General features: G+C 43.1%; 1 protein-coding gene across 1 annotated transcript; it reads left to right on the top strand.

The window, feature by feature from the left end:
• Positions 1-209: 209 nt before the first annotated feature.
• On the top strand, positions 210-1,649 carry LOC120227211 (RING finger protein 150-like). Its single transcript, XM_039225364.1, has 3 exons — positions 210-693; positions 1,073-1,141; positions 1,579-1,649. Exons 1-3 carry the CDS (start codon positions 210-212, stop codon positions 1,647-1,649), a joined length of 624 nt encoding a protein of 207 aa, XP_039081295.1.
• The last annotated feature ends 16,920 nt before the right edge of the window (positions 1,650-18,569 follow it).

Here is an 18,569-nt window from a genome sequence, read left to right on the forward strand (position 1 = left end):
CGAAATGCAACCGCCGCGCTCCAGCTGAAAGGGGAAGGGGCCGGCGCCATCCCCGCGCTCGGAATCCGGCCCCCGCGGCGGCTGCGCGGGCCCCGGAGTGAGCGGGAGGAGGCGGAGAGGCCGCCGGCCCGGGTTTGGCCGGGGCCGGGGAGGAGGGACGGGGCGGGGGGAGGGCGCGGGGGGCGGGGAGGGGGCCCCGGCGGATAAAGATGGCAATGTCTCTCATCCAAGCGTGCCGCAGTCTGGCTCTCTCAACATGGCTGCTTTCCTTTTGTTTCGTGCATCTGCTGTGCCTGGACTTCACGGTGGCTGAGAAGGAGGAATGGTACACCGCCTTCGTGAACATCACCTACGCGGAGCCCGCGCCGGACCCCGGGCCCGGAGTGGCGGGCGGCGGCGGCACGGAGCTGCACACGGAGAAGACCGAGTGCGGGCGCTACGGGGAGCACTCGCCCAAGCAGGACGCCCGCGGGGAGGTGGTCATGGCTAGCTCGGCCCACGACCGCCTCGCCTGCGACCCCAACACCAAGTTCGCCGCCCCGGCCCATGGCAAGAACTGGATAGCCCTCATCCCCAAGGGCAACTGCACGTACAAGGATAAGATCCGGAACGCGTTCCTACAGAACGCCTCCGCGGTGGTCATCTTCAACGTGGGCTCCAACACCAACGAGACCATCACCATGTCCCACGCAGGTAAGCGGCCGGGGCGGGTGCGCGGCGGACGCGGGGGGAGGGGCGCCCCAAGGGATGGAGGCGCCGAGAAGGATCCAGCGCCTGCCTCCTAGCTCCTTTCTGGGAAGGCTGCGCAGAAGACGCGTCTCTGTTCCCAGGATTAAGTTTTGCTTTGCGTTACTTCAGGAGGGTTTACAAAGAAGGGAGAACTAATCGGATCGCGGGGGGCTGGGGGAGGTGGGGGAGCGGGAGAATGGGTTGCGGTTAGCTAAGCGTCGGACGTGGGTTCGCCGAGGCGGGCTAACTTTTCCGACGAGTATCTGGAAGGTGAAGTTTGGGGGCAGGGCTCACATATTGTTCTCGGTTGGGGACCTGGCGCGCACCTGTTTGTAACCGGCAGATCTGATAACTCAGCTCTGCGCCGTGTGCATCAGGTATACTACTGATGCGGGCGTTTCTGTGTCAGGCGGTGGGTAGGGTTACCGGTGCTGGCAGCTCACCGCCTCTAACTTGCTCCTTCAAGTCAGGTTTCAGCTCTGGGAGGTTAGGAGTTTCCCCCTGCTGGGTTGACGCACTTCATAAATAATAATAAAAGTCCTGTGCGCCGTGCCATTCGGAGAAGCTGACAGGCAGGCAGGATGGTAAATAATCTTCAGCCTGCTAAGAAGAGCATGGTGGCCATAAAGTTATGCCTACTTTTCCAGTATTGCCTTATCCTTTGCATGATTACTTTTCCAGTATTGCCTTATCCTTTGCATGATTGGGAGGTGAAATATGCTGGAGGTTTTCTTTCCGGCAAGAATGAGGCGATTTCAGGGTAGAAAGAATAAGTTTTTCTTAATAATTGCAGGTTGCCAGGGCTAGAAATACATTACTGCCCCCAAACTCGTATTTATTTACCCTTAGGCCTGGCGTGCCAGTGCTTCCATGGCAGGAACAACGACAACAAAAAGTCGTCTACAGCCTTGTCAACATAATCAGCTACTTTTAGCAGTCCGGCCTCCTTGAGTTGGGCCCTCCTTCCCCAGGGGGGTTCCTGGGCTGAGGCTGTGGCATCCAGAAGGAGGGGGAGGAGATAGTAATGACAGATGCATTTTCTGACAGAAGTTGCCTAATCAAAAATGTCATTTTCTTTAAAAGCCAGGTTTTAATAAACAGTTGTGCTACTGAAACGTAACGCCAAGCTTTGGCTGTATTGTTGGGGGGTGGTGCATTCTTGGGGACAAGTTTTCATTCTGAGAGCTGTCTTACCTGTTAATAAACGAAGTATAGAATTGGTCTGTCTCTGGCAATCAACTCCAGCTGTCTTCACAAGGAAGTTGTCAACCTTAACACAAACAGTGGAGTGGGGAAAGTTCAGTGCTATCAACATATAGGCCAGAAAAATGCAGTCCCTTAATTAATGAAGAGTAGAGGCAGTTCACTTCTTAGAAAAGCTATGATAGAGCATTTAGGAGCATTTGACAGATTTTCTTGAGCTCAACAGTTTTGTAGGGGAAAAGATTGTACCCCAACATTGAGTCCTAGGAGCACAACTTAAACTTCATGATATTCAAGGATTTGGAGGACTATGGAAGAGCACTTTAGGTCATGTGAAGTATCTTTAAATAAACATTTAATATTTAAACCTTGATTTAAGGGGTTGTGAAGAAGGTTTTTTATTTTTTCCCCTTCTGTAAATTCCAAAAAGATTCTTACCTAATTTACAAGGTTCTTTAAATGTTTCTCTGTGCATATGCATGAAATGTTAAACTTGGCTGCTTTGAACAGAAAGAGGCATCATTTGTTCCTGTCTAAAAAGGTTTTCCAGAACTGCCAGCACATTGCATCAATTAATGGCTTGCCTGTTCTTAAAGAAAGCTGATTTTCCATACAAACGATCCTTAAGACATAGTGGGAATAAAGGGTTTAGTAATAGTTTGAAAGTTAAAGGCTAAAAAATGTAAACAAAGTTCTCTATTTTCATTATTCTGTTTCCAAATATGTGTTAACACTGTATTTGCTAATAGCTATGAAACTTCCATATTATCATTTGACATATTGCCACATTAGGAGATGCGTTAGTCAGAGATTGCATTGATTTTTGCCAAAGTCTCATTACAAGGAGATACATGACTGTGAAGCTTGGCAAACCCTCCACTTTACTCGTAAGTATGTTTCCTGAATTCCCGACACTGAGATGCCATCACTGATCTGGCTGTCCCTGTCCTGCCCTCGGCTGTAGAACTTGAAGGCTTTATTTTTTTTCTAGTTAAGTTGGAGTCAGATTTCTAAATTCATCTTAGGAAATAGTACACATTTTAGACATGAATTAGTACTCCTATTTTGTGACCATGGAGTACAATATACCAGGGGATCCTTACATTTGTAAACTTTTAAATTCAGAGTCTCCAAAAAACGAACATCAGCTTTTGGATGATTTTTAAAAAAATCTCACCTCTCCTCTAAATCCTTTATTTTTGGAACTGCTAGCTTTAGGTGAGAAGGTCAGAATTCAGTTACACCATCATGTAATATCTATGCATTTGGGGTGACATGATCCCAACACAGCCACTGTCTTGAAATTCAGTTAAATAGTAAGTCGATTTCCCTTTCCGTATAAATTTTGTCTGATATTTTTTCTTTTCTTAAATAACTTGGGTTTCTGCCACTTCTGCAGTTACGGTTTCTCATTCACAAAGACCTAGATTCTCCTAGAATGCACTAGTACTTTTACTTTGTCACCAGTTTTTAAAAATCCTTTTGAAAAATATGACTGCTTTGTTGAGAAAGAATTCACATTTACAATTCACACATTTAAAACATGCAGTTTAATGGCTTTTACTATTCTGAGAGTTGTACAACCCTCAGCACTAATTCCAAAAAGAAACCCTGTGTGCATTAGCAGTTACTTCGCTTTCCTCTCCAGACCCCCAGCCTGAGGCAATGACTAATCTACTTTCTGTATATTTGCCTATTCTGGATGTTTCCTTTATGGATGGGACCATGCATACATCTGTAGCTGGCACATAGCAGTCAATAAATATTAACCCTGAGAAGCATTGTACACAGTGATACACTTATCCATAAACTGGATCAAAAGACCCATAGGATGCACTGAGGCCGTAGCAATGAAGGCCCCTGGGAAGAGCTCTTCATTATTGACCTGCCCATGCCTCGAAGACCAGAGCAGCTGTGCTGATTTCTGTCTGACTTCTATGATTTGAGACAGAGTGTTCCAGCTCCCTCTGATGCTTACTGAACATTTAAGGATTCTCCTGTTGCATTTGTGCTTTGTCTTGGCTTAAACTGAAATCTCGTCCTAGCAAAGACCTGTATGGTCAACATGGTAGATCTATATGTATGGAGACAGTTTGTGACTGGGTTGTGATATTGAAGAAATGATTCTTCCCCCCCTCCCCTTTTTTAAAAGAGTGTGTTTGCTGTCTTTGTCCATTGCCAGTGTACATATAAAAGGAAGTGAGAAAACTAAACATCTAGCTGAATGGAAGAACTTTTGAGGGACTTGGTCTCTAATAGTAGTTAGAGATGGAGGAAGGGAAGAGGCGATTAAACTGTTTAGAGAATAAGCTTGACGGGGAGGAGCCTAGGATGGAATCTATCTCATGTATTCTAGCACTTGTCTGAGGTTGGAGGAGAAAACGGGGGGTTTACTGACACTTTCTTGTGTTGGTGTGTGCTAAGAGTTCTATTTTTTACTTTTTTTGATATTTATTTTTGAGAGAGAGCACAAGCAGGGGAGGCGCAGAAAGAGGGAGACAGAGGATCCTAAGTTGGCTCTGTGCTGACAGCAGCGGCAAGCCTGATATAGGTCTCGAACTCCTAAACCACGAGATCTTGACCCCAGCGAAGTTGGCCGCTCACCTGACTGAGCCACCCAGGTGCCCCTGAGACTTTTAATTCATGGGTTCTTGCTACATTTGTGGCTGTTATTTTAATTGGTAAAGTCTACCTTTGCCTTAACCTCTTTAAAGGAACTGGCTGCTATAATTAATTTTTTACAGGTCTCATAATTTTCTAGAGTATGTGTCTTACATTTTCCCTTTAATTGGTACTTTTGCATTGACTCTCTTCTTCAGTATATCGGAGTTCTCTCTTTGAGAAGTGATAGTATTGGCCATGTAGCGCCTACTCTGTGTCAGGCATGTTGTAGGTACCTTATGTGTCTTAGCTCCTTTAATTCTTTTATTTTAAATTTTTTATGTTTTATTTATTTCTGAGAGAGAGAGAGAGAGACAGAGAGAGAGCGAGAGCATGAACAGGGGAGGGTCAGAGAGAGAGGGAGACACAGAATCTGAAACAGTTTCCAGGTTCTGAGCTAGCTGTGAGCACAGAGCCTGATGCGGGGCTCAAACCCACGAACTGTGAGATCATGACCTGAACCAAAGTCGGATGCTTAACCAACTGAGCCACCCATGCACCCCTTAGCTCCTTTAATTCTTACAACAATGCTCAGATGGGTACCATTATCACCCCCATTTCACAGACCGAGGAACTGAGACCTATATCAGAGGTAGGTCGGCCATGCATGTGGCAGGTGGTGGAACCAGGCTTGCAAACCTGAGTAGTGGATCTCCCGAGTCTGTACTTGTAACTACTGCCCCATATTCTCTCTGAACTTGAAAGGACACTGTAAAAACTGTGATGACTTAGTAACGCACACAAGAAACGATGTAAAGCGGATTGTTCAGAACGCTTTACCAAGTCTATAGGCTGAATGAATGCGCTGTTGACTCGCTGCATTTTTGAGATGGGAGAGATGGGACCTCAGGCTTAGGACTCCCCTCCTCTAGACATGCCTCTGGTTAACTGGCTTTGGGTCAGTCCCTTTTTTAGTCTGGACCTCTGTTTTCTCCCTCTGTAAAATAAGAGGTTTGGATTAATTGATGTCTAAGAGCTGCTTGAACTCCGTAATTTATTCCTTGTCTATTCAGAAGTCAAGCTGTTTCGACTAAAATCAGATTTCTGCCTTTTCTTTGTCACAGAAACAGACAGCAGGGACCCGTGTCCCTTGTGGCAATAGGCAGCTGGAGCGGAAAGCAGCTGGCCATTTATATGGGCACTGCGCTGGTTAGGTGGCCTGGTCCCCATCACTTATGGTCTGGCTCCCGGCCTGTGCCACTCATTTTGCCCCTGCCTCAAGCCCAAGGCCAGTGTGTTTGGGGCCCCAGCTTTATGGAGTCAAACCAGGGTTAGTGAGAAAGTACAGAACGCAGACTTCTTTTGTAAAGGGACGTGCGCATAAGTATGGAAGAGCTGTTTATGTAGGGGAGAGGCTACCTTGAGAGGTGAAGTGTTCTCTTGTGTTCTGACTGAAACTGAATGAGGGCGCCGTGGAGTTGCTGAGTGCAGGAGTCATGCACAGGGTTCCACTGGGTGATGCCTTAAGGGTCTTCTGAAGCCCGAGCTCTCATGAGTCTCTATCATTTGAGTATTTAAGAAACGCTTGGGCCTCAGTTTTCCACCTAGCTTCTCTGCGTGTGCCTTAAGAGAAAAATATCATTTCTGCTTGGTCTTAATCTCCCAGGCCAAACAATGTTACCCTCCCCATTTAGTATTTATATACTTACTTATTTGGCACTAAACCTCTTCACCGGTCTCTCTAGTGGCAGACAGACATCCAAGAGCCAGGAATTCCAGACTCTGTTATTAAAAGCCATAATTCAGTGTCAGAGTTAGATAACATTCTTGGCGGTGTAACCTAATATGGCCTGGGCATTTCAAGACACTGTATGACTTGTTTACTAGTTCGGGTCATGACAAATCAGGGGGATTTGGAAGCAATCTTATGTTCTACCTTCCAGTCTTTAGTAAGAATTCCATCCTTCTCTCTCCTGATGGCTCTGTTCTTAAAAATCCCCAGGCTTCTCAAAAAGGAAGGAATTTATGACCATGAAATCTGGAAAGATTTAGAAAGAACCTGGGACTTTTTAACTTTTCCTACTAGTTTTATAGGAAGGAAGAATTATGCTTCTGATGTGATATTCATTTGTCTAGGACCCAGCTTCCACTTTTGAAAAAAGACATTAGCCATTATCATTGCATTTCTGGACCTAAAACTTAGTCTAAAGGAAGTTAATACCTCAATAGCCCCTGAGAGTCTGAGCTTATCCCTAGAGGACATGCTTCATCTTGTATACACTCTAAAGAGGATCTTCACTTACTGCTGAGTGATTTGAAGTGATGCTGGAATGCAGTGTAGTTGATCATGTAAATTGAGAGATGCTAAATTTGAGTCAAAATGAAATTCAAATCCTATTCAGATGATCTCTGCTCTTGAGGATTTCATTGGGAACATAAAACCCAGATGAAGAAGGGCAGCCTTGTGCTGTGTGAGTGTTCTTCACTAAGCTACAATTATGGGGTTCCGGTCAATGGAAACCTTGTCTATAAGTATAATGTAAATTTTTTATTTTAAGCTCTGAAGGATCATTCACTTGACAGTTTAACTGAAGTGTTCTTTACGGACTGAAGTCCAAGTATTTATGATTCTGTTTCTAGTTCTTATTTTTTCTATGTGACAGGAAAGTTGAGTTTCTTGTACTTCAAAAGCAGTGGTGATAAACTGATTTCTGTTAGCATCTTAAAATTTTTTTTGTCTATTCCATAATGTATATGTGGTATTTAGAAAAACTTATTCAGTAGAAATAAGCATCCTGTATCATAAAATTAAGGCTTATTCATTTGACTGTTAGCCTTTTTGGTGTTAAATGTGTGAACATCTATTTCATAATAGAGGTGAAAGATGTTTAGAAATAATTTTGTATTGAATACATGGCTCTTGCATGTCCTTTCCCTGGGCAAAGATATATGATGAGTACATAGAAGACATATTTTAGGTAAGATACAGGAAATGTTTTGTTCTTTAACCAACTCAGCCTGGTATTTCTCCATCATAAGTGGCTTTTTACAAAGTCCACTTAAGCATTGTTGAAAAGGCAAAGATTTGAGATTTTCCCGAGCGTTGGCATGCCTTTTTTTCCTCCTTAAGTTTTTCTTTGGCTCCCCCTTTGCCTAGAAGATATTTGTGCGGCCATTCCATAAACTTATATCCTGCATCTGGAATGTAATTCCAAATGACCCAAAGAATAGTGGAACAGGAAAGATGTTTTTCCCCTTTATTTACCAGGAAGCTGCTGGAAATGTTTTTCCTCCCCATACCCTCCGGATTGGCCGCCTCTCTCAGGTCCCTTCTCTAATGTGACCTCACCATGAAGGCACTCCCTAGCTACTCTATTTAAAATAGCAGCACCCCTCCCCCACTCACCATCCTCCACACTCCCTCCCTCCCGCTGCTCTCTCTCTCCTCTCCTCCCCCTCTTCATTTTACTTCTCATTAACATGTTTGTTGTCTCTCTCCTCCCACCGGAATATAAGAGCCACAGGAAATGGGACTTTTAGACATTTTTTGTTCATTACAGTTTCCAAAGCCTAGGAGAGTCCCTGGTGCATGGAAAGTGCTTAGTAAATATTGTTAAGGTCTGTTAAATAACCCAGAGATTGGAAAGATGGACTATGTTAATATGTTGGTCTCTCATGTCATGAAGAAATACTCTGTGACACTAACATTTTTCTTAGCTTTTGACTTACCTAAGTGCAGACAGGGAGATTCTAATTTGAGTCTCCCACTAAAATGTTTATTCTATGTGTAGGATGTGGCAGGAAGTAGGCGCCTGGTTCATGTCATTGGCCTAAAAGGAAAGAAGACATAAGCAGAAGGGTATCAAAAATAAGTTGCAAATACAATTCTGTACATGTGTTTATTGTCTTGCTGCTTTAGAAAATATATATCTTTTTCTCTTCTTTTAAATGAGAGACATATGCCTTATAGAAAAACTTGAAAATATGGAACATTTAAAAAGAGGGAAGATAACACAACCACCCTTAACCCAACCACTTGCTCTTTCTTTCATTATGTGGGTACATATTTGCTTTTACCAAATTGGGGATACATTATGTGCTTTGTGGCTTTTTAAAATTAAGGGTCCATTTTGAAATGTCTTTGTTTCCACAATATTTCTGTGATGATCCCACTTTCTCCCTACATAAACAATGCTACTGTAAACATCCTTGTGTGCCTAAAAATAGGTGCATATCAGTGGTTAGTTTCTTAGGTCGAGTTCCTGAATATGGGACTAGTCAAAGGCTTGTCACGTGTAGCTGTAGAGCAGGGTTTTTTGTGACCCATTCAGTGGTCTTTAGAGGTATGCTCACTCACTAGTCTGGCTGTATCGGAGGGGAAGGAACCTCAGTCAGTTATTGGTGCTCCGTGGAATCGTAGCCGAGCTCTTCTGCAGGACTTTCCTCCAAGCTAGACTAGTTTGGCAGCTGGGGAAAGACACAGAAGATGGAGACTCAGAAGAAATGAAGCTCGGGTAATAGAATCATCAGGATGGCAGTCGGCGGAATCCCTCTGTTCCCTTAAGGTCTTGGGGACGTTAAATGCAAGTTGAAAACCGTGGGTCTGGAAACACAGGTTTCATTTGTGGTTTGGCCTCACATTGGCTTTACCCATGGCCGGTTACTTCCCCTCTCTGGAACTCATTTTCCTTCATTTGAAAGTGATGAGCAGGAGGCTCCTGGAGGGGGACTTGGTTTAGATCAGTGATTCTCCCCTCTGGCTGCACATTAGAATCACCTGGGGAGTTTAAAAATTACAGATGCTCAGGTCCTACCTGCAGAAATTCTGATGTAATTGGTCAGGTGGGCAGAAGACGCTCCAGATGAAGCTAATGTGCCGCCAGAGTTGACAGCCACCACACTGGGTGGATCCACAGTCCTCCTTGACCTCTTATATTCCATCGTTCGTCTTTTTTTTTTTTTAGTTTATTTTGAGAGAGAAAAAGAGAAAGCATGAGTGAAGGAGGGGCAGAGAGAGAGAGGAAGAGAGAGAATCCCAAGCAGCTCTATGCTGTTGGTGTAGAGCTTGACACAAGGCTCAATCTCATGACTGTGAGATCATGACCTGAGCCGAGATCAAGAGTTGGAGGTTTAACTGAGCCACCCAGGCACCCCACCTAGTTCTTAATAATTTAAAACTATAGTGATTTTTTCCTTTGATAGTAGCTGAATTCTACATGAGAAATTTTTAAATTTCAGGCTTATAGTGATTAAAACTATGAGGGTGTGTACAGTAAGTATTATTTCAAGACATGAGTTAGTGATTCACTAATAATTACCAGATTTTAGAGACCAGCAAGAACATAAACAGATGGCAAGTACAAGAAAGCACACAAACTTCTGTAATAGTCAAAAAGTACAAAACTGAGTCAGAAATCATTAGACAAGTTGGGTGAAATTTCATTAATGTGCTAAATGTCCATTATTTTTTTCTTAATGTTTATTTATTTTTGAGAGAGAGAGAGCAGTCAAGCAGGGAAGCAGCAGAGAAAGAGGGAGACAGAATCTGAAGCAGGCTCCAGGCTCTGAGCTAGCTGTCAGCACAGAGCCTGACGCAGGGCTTGATCCCACGAACCGTGAGATCATGACCTGAGCTGAAGTTGGATGCTTAACCGACCGAGCTACCCAGGTGCCCCTAAATGGTCATTATCTTATTGTAGGCTTCTGGCATTAAAGGTAGAGATGCCATGGTATTTTTACCAACTAGAAAGTACCCCATTTGGCACATCATGGTTGTCATTACCCAGTTTGGGAGGCAGTATAGGGTAGTGGTGGGAAGGACCATTCTGGTACACAGTCGGCCTGGGTCTGAACCCTGACCCAGGGCCTAGGGAGACATAAAGCACCACAGGTATGGAGATAGAAATTTGAAGTCTTCTGGTTGGTGAGAGTGATGTGAGGTTGTAGGATTTGAGCAGAGTGGAGAAGATGCTGCCAAGAGCTAAGAGTCTCACAGGGCAGATGGGCTTGGATGCTCAGGAAGCAAGGGATTAACCTAAAGCCTTTGAGTCTTTACCTGTGAATGAGCCTCCTGTGTTATCCATCAGAACTGTTGTGAACTTAACACAACAGAGTAACGGAGCGACTGTGAGCATGTGATGTTAACCCTGGTGGTTGTCGAAAGAAATACACTGGGACTCGGACTCCAGTCTTACCACCTGTATTGTCACCAACTGAATCCCAGCTCTCGTGCTCTCGGCCTGGACTGCCGTCACTGCTGGCTGACAGCCAGCTGCCGTTCCTGCCCCCTGCAATCTGTTCCCCATGCAGCAGACAGAATGCATTTTTAAAAATCAAAGGACATCACTCCCTTGCTCAGATCTTCTGGGGGCTGCGTATCGTTCTTGGAACCAGGTCAGAGGTCTTGCTGTCACTCCCATGGCCTGGCCCGGCCCAGTCCCTGCCTACTGTCCAAGCCTCTTTTCCAGCCACGTTTCCCCTCATTCTCTCTCTCCTAGCCCCTCTTTCTGGTCCTCAAACATGCCCAACTTGCTGCCACCGTGGGGCCTTTCAAAGGCTCTTTCTTCCAGCTTTTTTGATATAATTATTATCTATTTATATAGCAAATTATCTCTTTATGAAACATCTCTTTATGCTTCTGAAATCTGTGAGGATGACTCCCATTAGGAACATCTGGTAGACATGTATCTGGTTACCCCTTATTTAACCAAATTATTTAAAAAAATTTTTAATGTTTATTTATTTTTGAGAGAGAGACAGAGCATGAGTGGGAGAGGGTCAGAGAGAGAGAGACACACAGAATCCAAAGCAGACTTCAGGCTCTGAATGGTCAGCACAGAGCCTGACGCGGGGCTCGAACCCACAGACCGTGAGATCATGACCTGAGCTAAAGTTGGACGCTTAGCCGACTGAGCCAGCCAGGCGCCCAACGAAATGATTTTTTTAAATGCAGCTTGCTCTTCTGTCACCTGTACCCTGAGGGCAATAGCTTTCAGCAAAGTGCAGTGTGGTAGTGCCAGGGTCATGGGGTTTAATCACTCGAGTCGGCAGGGAGAGTTACCAGTCGCCACCCGCAGTGTTTTGCAGATTTCCTCCAGACGTTTACATGGCTCATGCCTTTATATCCATGGAGACTGCTCAGTCGTTCCCTTTATCAAGGGTTTTCCCTGACCACCTGAAGTTTTGTGGGAGTTTTTTGTTTTGTTTATCTGCTACTCGTCCTCTTCTCCTTTATTCTCCCTTATTTTTCTTCGTAGCATTTATCATCATTTGAAATTATTATATTGTTTCATCCATTAATTTACTTGGTTACTGTTGATCTCCCTTAGGAGGGTATAAGCTCCCCAAGGACAAGGTTCTTGTCTTTTTTTTTTTTTTTGTAGTTTACTTTCGGGACAGAGAGAGACAGAGCATGAGTGGGGGAAGGGCAGCGAGAGAGGGAGACACAGAATCTGAAGCAGGCTCCAGGCTCTGAGCTGTCAGCACAGAACCTGATGTGGGGCTTGAACCCACGAACCGTGAGATCACGACCTGAGCTGAAGTCGGACACTTAACCGACTGAGCCACCCAGGTGCCCCACAAGGTTCTTGTCTTAACTGCTATATTTCTGGAGCCTGGAACATTAAAGGCATCCAGTAAATATCTTTTGAAAATGAGCAGATAAATGAAAAGTAGAATATGTACCCATCCATAGTTAAAAAAATTTTTTAAAATATTTTTTTCATTTTTGAGAGACAGACACAGCATGGGTGGGTGAGGGGCAGACAGAGAGGGAGACACAGAATCGGAAGCAGGCTCCAGGCTTTGAGCTGTCAGCACAGAGCCCTACGCGGGACTTGAACCCACAAACCATGGGACTATGATCTGAACTGAAGTCGGATGCTTAAACAACTGAGCCACCCAGGCACCCCTGTACCCATCCAAAGTTTTCAGGTGCATTGATCACTTAAAGGATGAAGTAATGACTATATTACATACACATCACTTGCCTTACATTGAACATTAGATTAAAGCTGAGAGATTAAAAACCTCATTTCTTATCCTGTGCACAGCAGAACTATTCCTCCTGGGCCTGTGCTAAAGGGATTCATCTACTGCCTAACTTGAACTTAACCCTTGATGAGGTGCCTCCTTATGGGGCTCAGGGAACCATCCTTTCCCTATTCATTATTCTTAGCAAATGGAAAGGGCCTTTTTCTTTTGGCCTCCCTTCAGGAATGTTGGAGGGTCCGGAGCAGGAAGCCAGTCCTTATTTTCTGAAATCTTCTATAATCCTACCAGTGTACCTGAGGGGACCTGGATGTGTGGTCTCCAATACCTACAAACAAGTGTTTCTCTGCTCTGAGGCTCTCTGCTTTGGAGGTCTGCAAGGGCTCTTTTTACAGATCATGGAAGAGAAATGTCCTTTGAAGTCAGCTGTTATGAAATACAGCAAGAGATCTGAAAGAAGTAGCTGGGCATGGTGCTGCCTAGGTGTCTTTACTAGGAGTTGGGCATCTGGTAGACTTGGTACTTCAAGGGAACCTGAGTGTTACCACAAGGAAATCTTATGGGTCGATGGTAAATGCCACCTGTGTCGCTTATGAATCTGCCTCTCTGTGTACACGCTTCATTTCAGAAGAATCTAAAGTTAATGGGGCAGGAATAAGGATGTCACGATTTCTCCAAAATGAAGGAAATAACAAATGACAAATGACCAGTGAGATATGCCAAACTGTGACCCTGTGGGCAATGAGAAAACTATGAGAGAAATCTTAAGTTTTCTCTGAAATTGAGTAACAGGAATTTGTTAAAGCAATTGTTGCTTGCAGCACTATGGTTTGCTCTAGAGTGAATTTAATTTTCTATGTATTTGCATGCTTTTACTTTTTAGTCTTAAGAACTATATGCGTAAAGTTTGAAGCAATTAGGTAATATTATCCCTATCATAATAGGGATAATTGTTCATTTTCTGTGGAAAATATGTACTGTATCATTACTTTGTTCTTCGTTTCTTTCATAAATGCATTTGTTATAGGAAACTGATCCCATCTTATTGAGAAATTAATTCCTTACCTGGCTACCTGTCCTACTATACTGTGAGATTCCCTTTTTAAAAATTTTTAAATGTTTTTCTTTATTATTGAGCCAGAAACAGAGCATGAGTGGGGGAGGGGCAGAGAGTGAGGGAGACACAGAATCCAAAACAGTCTCCAGGATCTGGGCTGTCAGCAGAGAGCCCGATGCGGGGCTCGAACACACGAACCGTGAGATCATGACCTGAGCCGAAGTCAGACGCCTAACCGACTGAGCCACCCAGGTGCTCCTAGACTGTGAGATTCCTGAGTGAAGGTGCTTTATGCCTCCAGTCCCTTTCCGTGATAACCACAGGTTTCTTCAATGATTTCCCATCTGTGGTAATACCTATTCTGGTCAATCATGACCTATCTTGATGTCATTCACCTGGTGGGAGGTACCTAGCCTTTACACCAAGCATTTAAAAGAAATAATCCGCATCTTATGAGGCTCACCTTGGCAAACGCTAAGCCTGCCCAGGAGAGGTAAGTGTCCCTCTCCTAGGGCCATGCTCAGGAAAAACATAAAGTGATGCTCTATTACATCCAATCCGAGTTCCATAGATTAAAAGTCTCTAGTCTCTTCCATCCTGTTCACCCCTACAACTGCCTTGAAAAACCATTCACCTAATTAAAACTCGATTCTTTTAAATTAGAAAGTCTTATTCCCTTTGACTCTTGTAATTTGGCTTACTGCTGTCTGAAACGAATCAACTTTCTCCCTGTTCTGTCAAGATACTAAATTAAGTATATCTTAGCTTATTACTCATGAAGGCTTCTGTGTTTTATTAATTTAGTCATATTGTGAAAAAGATATTACCTTGTGGGTAAGAGGGGGAAAAAGCCATTTTCTTTAGTGAAGCTAATTAGAACCTTAGAGGCATTTTGAACCATAGCATAACCATGAGCCTGCTCGTTATTTTTATATTTAGTCCTTAAAAAGATGGCACATAATTACTAAAGTACAGTTTGTGCATTTCAGAATAAGTGATATTTTGGCATTAAAATGAAATTTGAGAAGGTTAAGATATTGGAACACAGTGCATGCTGTCACTGTTATGCTAAAACAATTGCAGTTCATTGACTCATGCACATCTATTCTGTTGTGTTTCCTGTTTGCATCTCATCACTTTTACCACCAGAACAACTTGAATGAGAAAACAGCAGCTCAAACTCTGTCCTTTGAGTGATTGATAGATTTGATTCCTTTGACATTTTTCATAGGAACAATAGCCCTGAAATAGGCCATTACCTTGCTTGGCCTCTTTGTTAACTACCATATTTCTAGAAAAGATATGTTATCACAAGGGAGACTGATTGGTAGGGGGAGTGGTCCTCGTCAAGCATTCATTCCACTGTCCTGTGCTTCTGGGTGAGTCTGCCCCAGAGTTCGTCCATCCTTTTCAGGGAATGGGAATTTCTGGTGAAGCGGACAGGCTTCCTTTCTGTAGCTGATAGGCAGTTTGAATAAGCTCCTATGTCCACACCATGTGACAAGTCTTCTGTAAGTGTACAGTGTTCACTGTTCTTTAACTGTACTCCAGGCTGAGAAAAACCTGAGACACAATGAACCAGGATCATCCGCTTGATCTTCACCAAAAGGCCGAGAAGCAATGGGAGCCAGGTTCATCCAAAGCTTGGGTTCAGTTGCCAAGGTGGGTTGGGACAGGAGGGTTCAAAAGCAAGTGGGTGTGACATAATCCTCTCCACTTGCTTTGTTGTCTAGCAACTCAGTGATGGACCAAGTCGGACTGTGCCTTGGTATTCATGAGGTAGGGATATTCAGCAGGCCTGACACCAGTTCCCCAGGGATCAGGGCCTGCAGAGGGCTGACATGTCAAGAGCTGCAAGTGAGGTGGCTAGACAATAGCTGGGGAGCCCATCAGCCTCCACATGGCCATTCTAAATAGCCACTGCGCTTTTTCTCACATGCCCCATCTTCTCTTCTCGTGGGAGATGACTGCGGAAAAGTCTTTCCTTTTTTTGAATAAGACCAGACTTATTTTATACAAATCACCTCTTCTAGTTCCAGGCTTATATATTACATCTGTCACCTTGTTCATTAGAAGAACTTAGCAAATCCTTGTTAGATTGAATAAATACTAGAAGGAAGAGAATGGATGCTCGTTCTGAACACATGAGGTTCTAGGCACTTGCATAAGGTGTCTTTCGTACTTTACTTCTTTCATAGACCCTGTGTTTTGGAAACTTGCCCAGAGTCACAGATGGACAAAACCAAAGCTGGTATTTTAATCCAGATCTATATAAATTTCAACTATATTGTGAGGCACGTAGGATTTCTTTTGACTTTCTACTAATTTTCGTGTCAGTGTACTTTTTTATGAGGGGAAAAATTTCTTTACAGATGATAAGCTGCAGAGAAACACCGTCTCCCATAAAAATTGGGAAACTTACCCTGCCATTGTTAAATTTATTGCATATCTGCAGCCGTGCAGTTCTTTGGTTGCACAAGAAATAATTCTTATTGAAGTATAAGATCTAAATTACTAGGGATTTAATTGTTCTACAAGTCAAGTCTTGTCCCCTGTGGATATGGTAATGTCTTTTTGGTACATTATAGTCCTTGTCTGTAAATTTGGTAAAGAATAGTTCTAGTTTGAGGGATTTATTCCCATTAGTTAAAAACGACTGTGTTCTTAGAGAATTGCGTCAAGCCCCTGTCTGCTAATGCTATTAAAGTAAAAGGGTCCACAGAATGTTAATTTTAGTTATTTTAGTTTATGATTTATAAACAAATCGTTCCCTTCACATTTATCCTACTGTGATTTTCCTAAAGTTTGTAATTACTTTTTGTAATTGCAAACCAATACCAAATCCCATTTACCAGAACAATATTTCAAGGTCAAAATAAAAGAATGGCATTTCCCATCATTACAGGATTTGAAAACGTGTATGTATGTGTGTATATATAGATGGTCTATAGTTTAGCATTTTAATTGGATTTGGGTGTTGTCTGATTCATATAATCCCAGAACAGTTTTGCTTGCTCATTAAATTGCTACACCCTTGATTTTAAATAAGATTTTCTTTAATTAGGTTTGTGGTTCTTCATGCTCAGTAATTCACTTGTCTATCTTTAGTGTTTTTTTTTTTTTTTTTTTTGCTTATTTTAACTAATTCCTAGTGTATTCTACTTGTAAGATTCTTATTGGTAAGAGTACTCCTAATTTTTTTTTTCTTCACAAACACACATAGTTTTACCTTGTGCACAAATCTCCCCAAGTGCAAGCAGGCCAGAAACACCCATCTAGTGTGAGTTTCTGTTTGCCTGTTGGTCAGTGGATTTGTAATTGTTTTTGTCTGTATTATCAATATTACCCAGGTCTTCTATTATTTTTTAATTAACCATAAAATAGAAATAGGTTGTTACTGAGAGATTTTAGAGATCATCAAATTTGATCATTTTATTCTGTTGACAAAAAGTATGAATTAATCGTTTTATCAATGAAACCCATGAGGCCCTAAGAGTTTGCCTTACTGGAGACCACACAGCAGAGAATAAGTGTAGTTGAGAGGGAAACTGCCTTGGCTGCTTTCTGTGAAAGGTGTAGAAACCCACTTTCTGTGGATTAGAATCCTTTACCTTGGTGCTATTGGCATTGTTGGCCCTGTAACTTCTGTCCTGTACATAGTAGGTTTTGTGAATTGGTTAATTTCTGATGTGTATTTTTTTTTTTTTTTTTGATGTTTATGTTTGTGAGAGCACAAGCAGAGGAGGGGCAGAGAGAGGGGGACAAAGGACCTGAAACAGGCCCTGTGCTGACAGGCTGACAGCAGTGAGCCTGATATGGGGCTCGAACGCACGAACCATGAGATCATAACCTGCGCCAAAGTCAGACATTCAATCCACTGAGCCACCTAGGTGCCCCCTGGTCTGTTTTTACCTAGGGCATGGCCCTTCAGGTTACTTACAAGATAACCTCCTACGTGGTGGATCCAGAAGAGTAGATTTTGCCCTTTGTTAGGCTGAGATTGCCAAAGTAGCTGATTGGGTTTATAGCCTCTGATCAGTTTCTTTCTGATTGGTTTCAAAGCATGTTCCTCTGATAATGAACAGCTCAGGAGTCATCAGCAACCTCAGGAGGAAATTGCATGCAGAATGTTCTAGGTACTCTGGTTCTTTTTTATCCCCAGTGCTTGCTCTCTCAAGCCTGGCAACTTAGTTATCCTTGAAATTTGATTTTTTTTTCCCCCTCCCCCAACTTGTAAGATTGCAGCAAGTCCCAAGCTGCTGCTTTCTGTTTGGTCACAATAATTTGAGATCTTATTTCACAAATTCCCCAGGTAGGGAAAAAGGCAGAAAATGTAGAGCTCCCTTTAGTGGATTTTCCTTCTTTCTAGGCTATTGGCCCCTCATGTTCTTATTGCCTTAGTTACTCTCATGATCTTAAATTGTTATTTGTTCAATTTTTTTTTAAATGTTTGTTCATTTTGAGAGAGTGAGAGCAAGTGAGAGTAAGCAAGCAGGGGAGGTGCTGAGAGAAGGAGGGAGAGAGAGAGAGACTCCTAAGCAGGCTCTGTTCTGTCAGCGCAAAGCCTGATTCAGAGTTCCATCTCCCAAACCATGAGATCATGACCTAAACCAAAATTAAGAGTTGGACCCTCAATTGACTGAGCTACCCAGGTGCCCCTAATTAAAAAAAAAAACTTCTGTTGTAGATGGGAGAGTTACTCTGTTATGGTCTGCTCATCATAGGTAGAAAAAGAAATCAGCCCTTTTGTTTTTGCTTCCGCATTTCTGTTCCTAGGATTCCCCTAGGATCTGCCATTATCTTGCCTGTCTTAAATGCTTCCTCTTTTCTGAGGGAATTGTTTAGGCTCCCTGTAAGATGTGAACTCTTCCTTACATGTTCGTAAGTAGACTTTTCATCTGTACTTGTTTTAAAGCATTTGCCATATTTTATCGTGAATCTTATGTTTGTATATCCTCATCATTAGATTTGGAGTGGCCAGAGGGCAGGG

Source organism: Hyaena hyaena, unplaced genomic scaffold (assembly GCF_003009895.1).
Source record: "Hyaena hyaena isolate Hyena2069 unplaced genomic scaffold, ASM300989v1 scaffold_2091, whole genome shotgun sequence".
Lineage (NCBI taxonomy): Eukaryota > Metazoa > Chordata > Mammalia > Carnivora > Hyaenidae > Hyaena > Hyaena hyaena.

Bases quoted from the DNA above. Each gene is read 5' to 3' on its own strand.
- LOC120227211 (XM_039225364.1), top strand. From the start codon at position 210: ATGGCAATGTCTCTCATCCAAGCGTGCCGCAGTCTGGCTCTCTCAACA. The intron at 694-1,072 runs GTAAGCGGCCGG...TGTAACCGGCAG, and splicing joins CATCACCATGTCCCACGCAG to ATCTGATAACTCAGCTCTGC. The intron at 1,142-1,578 runs GTGGGTAGGGTT...ATTTACCCTTAG, and splicing joins GGGCGTTTCTGTGTCAGGCG to GCCTGGCGTGCCAGTGCTTC.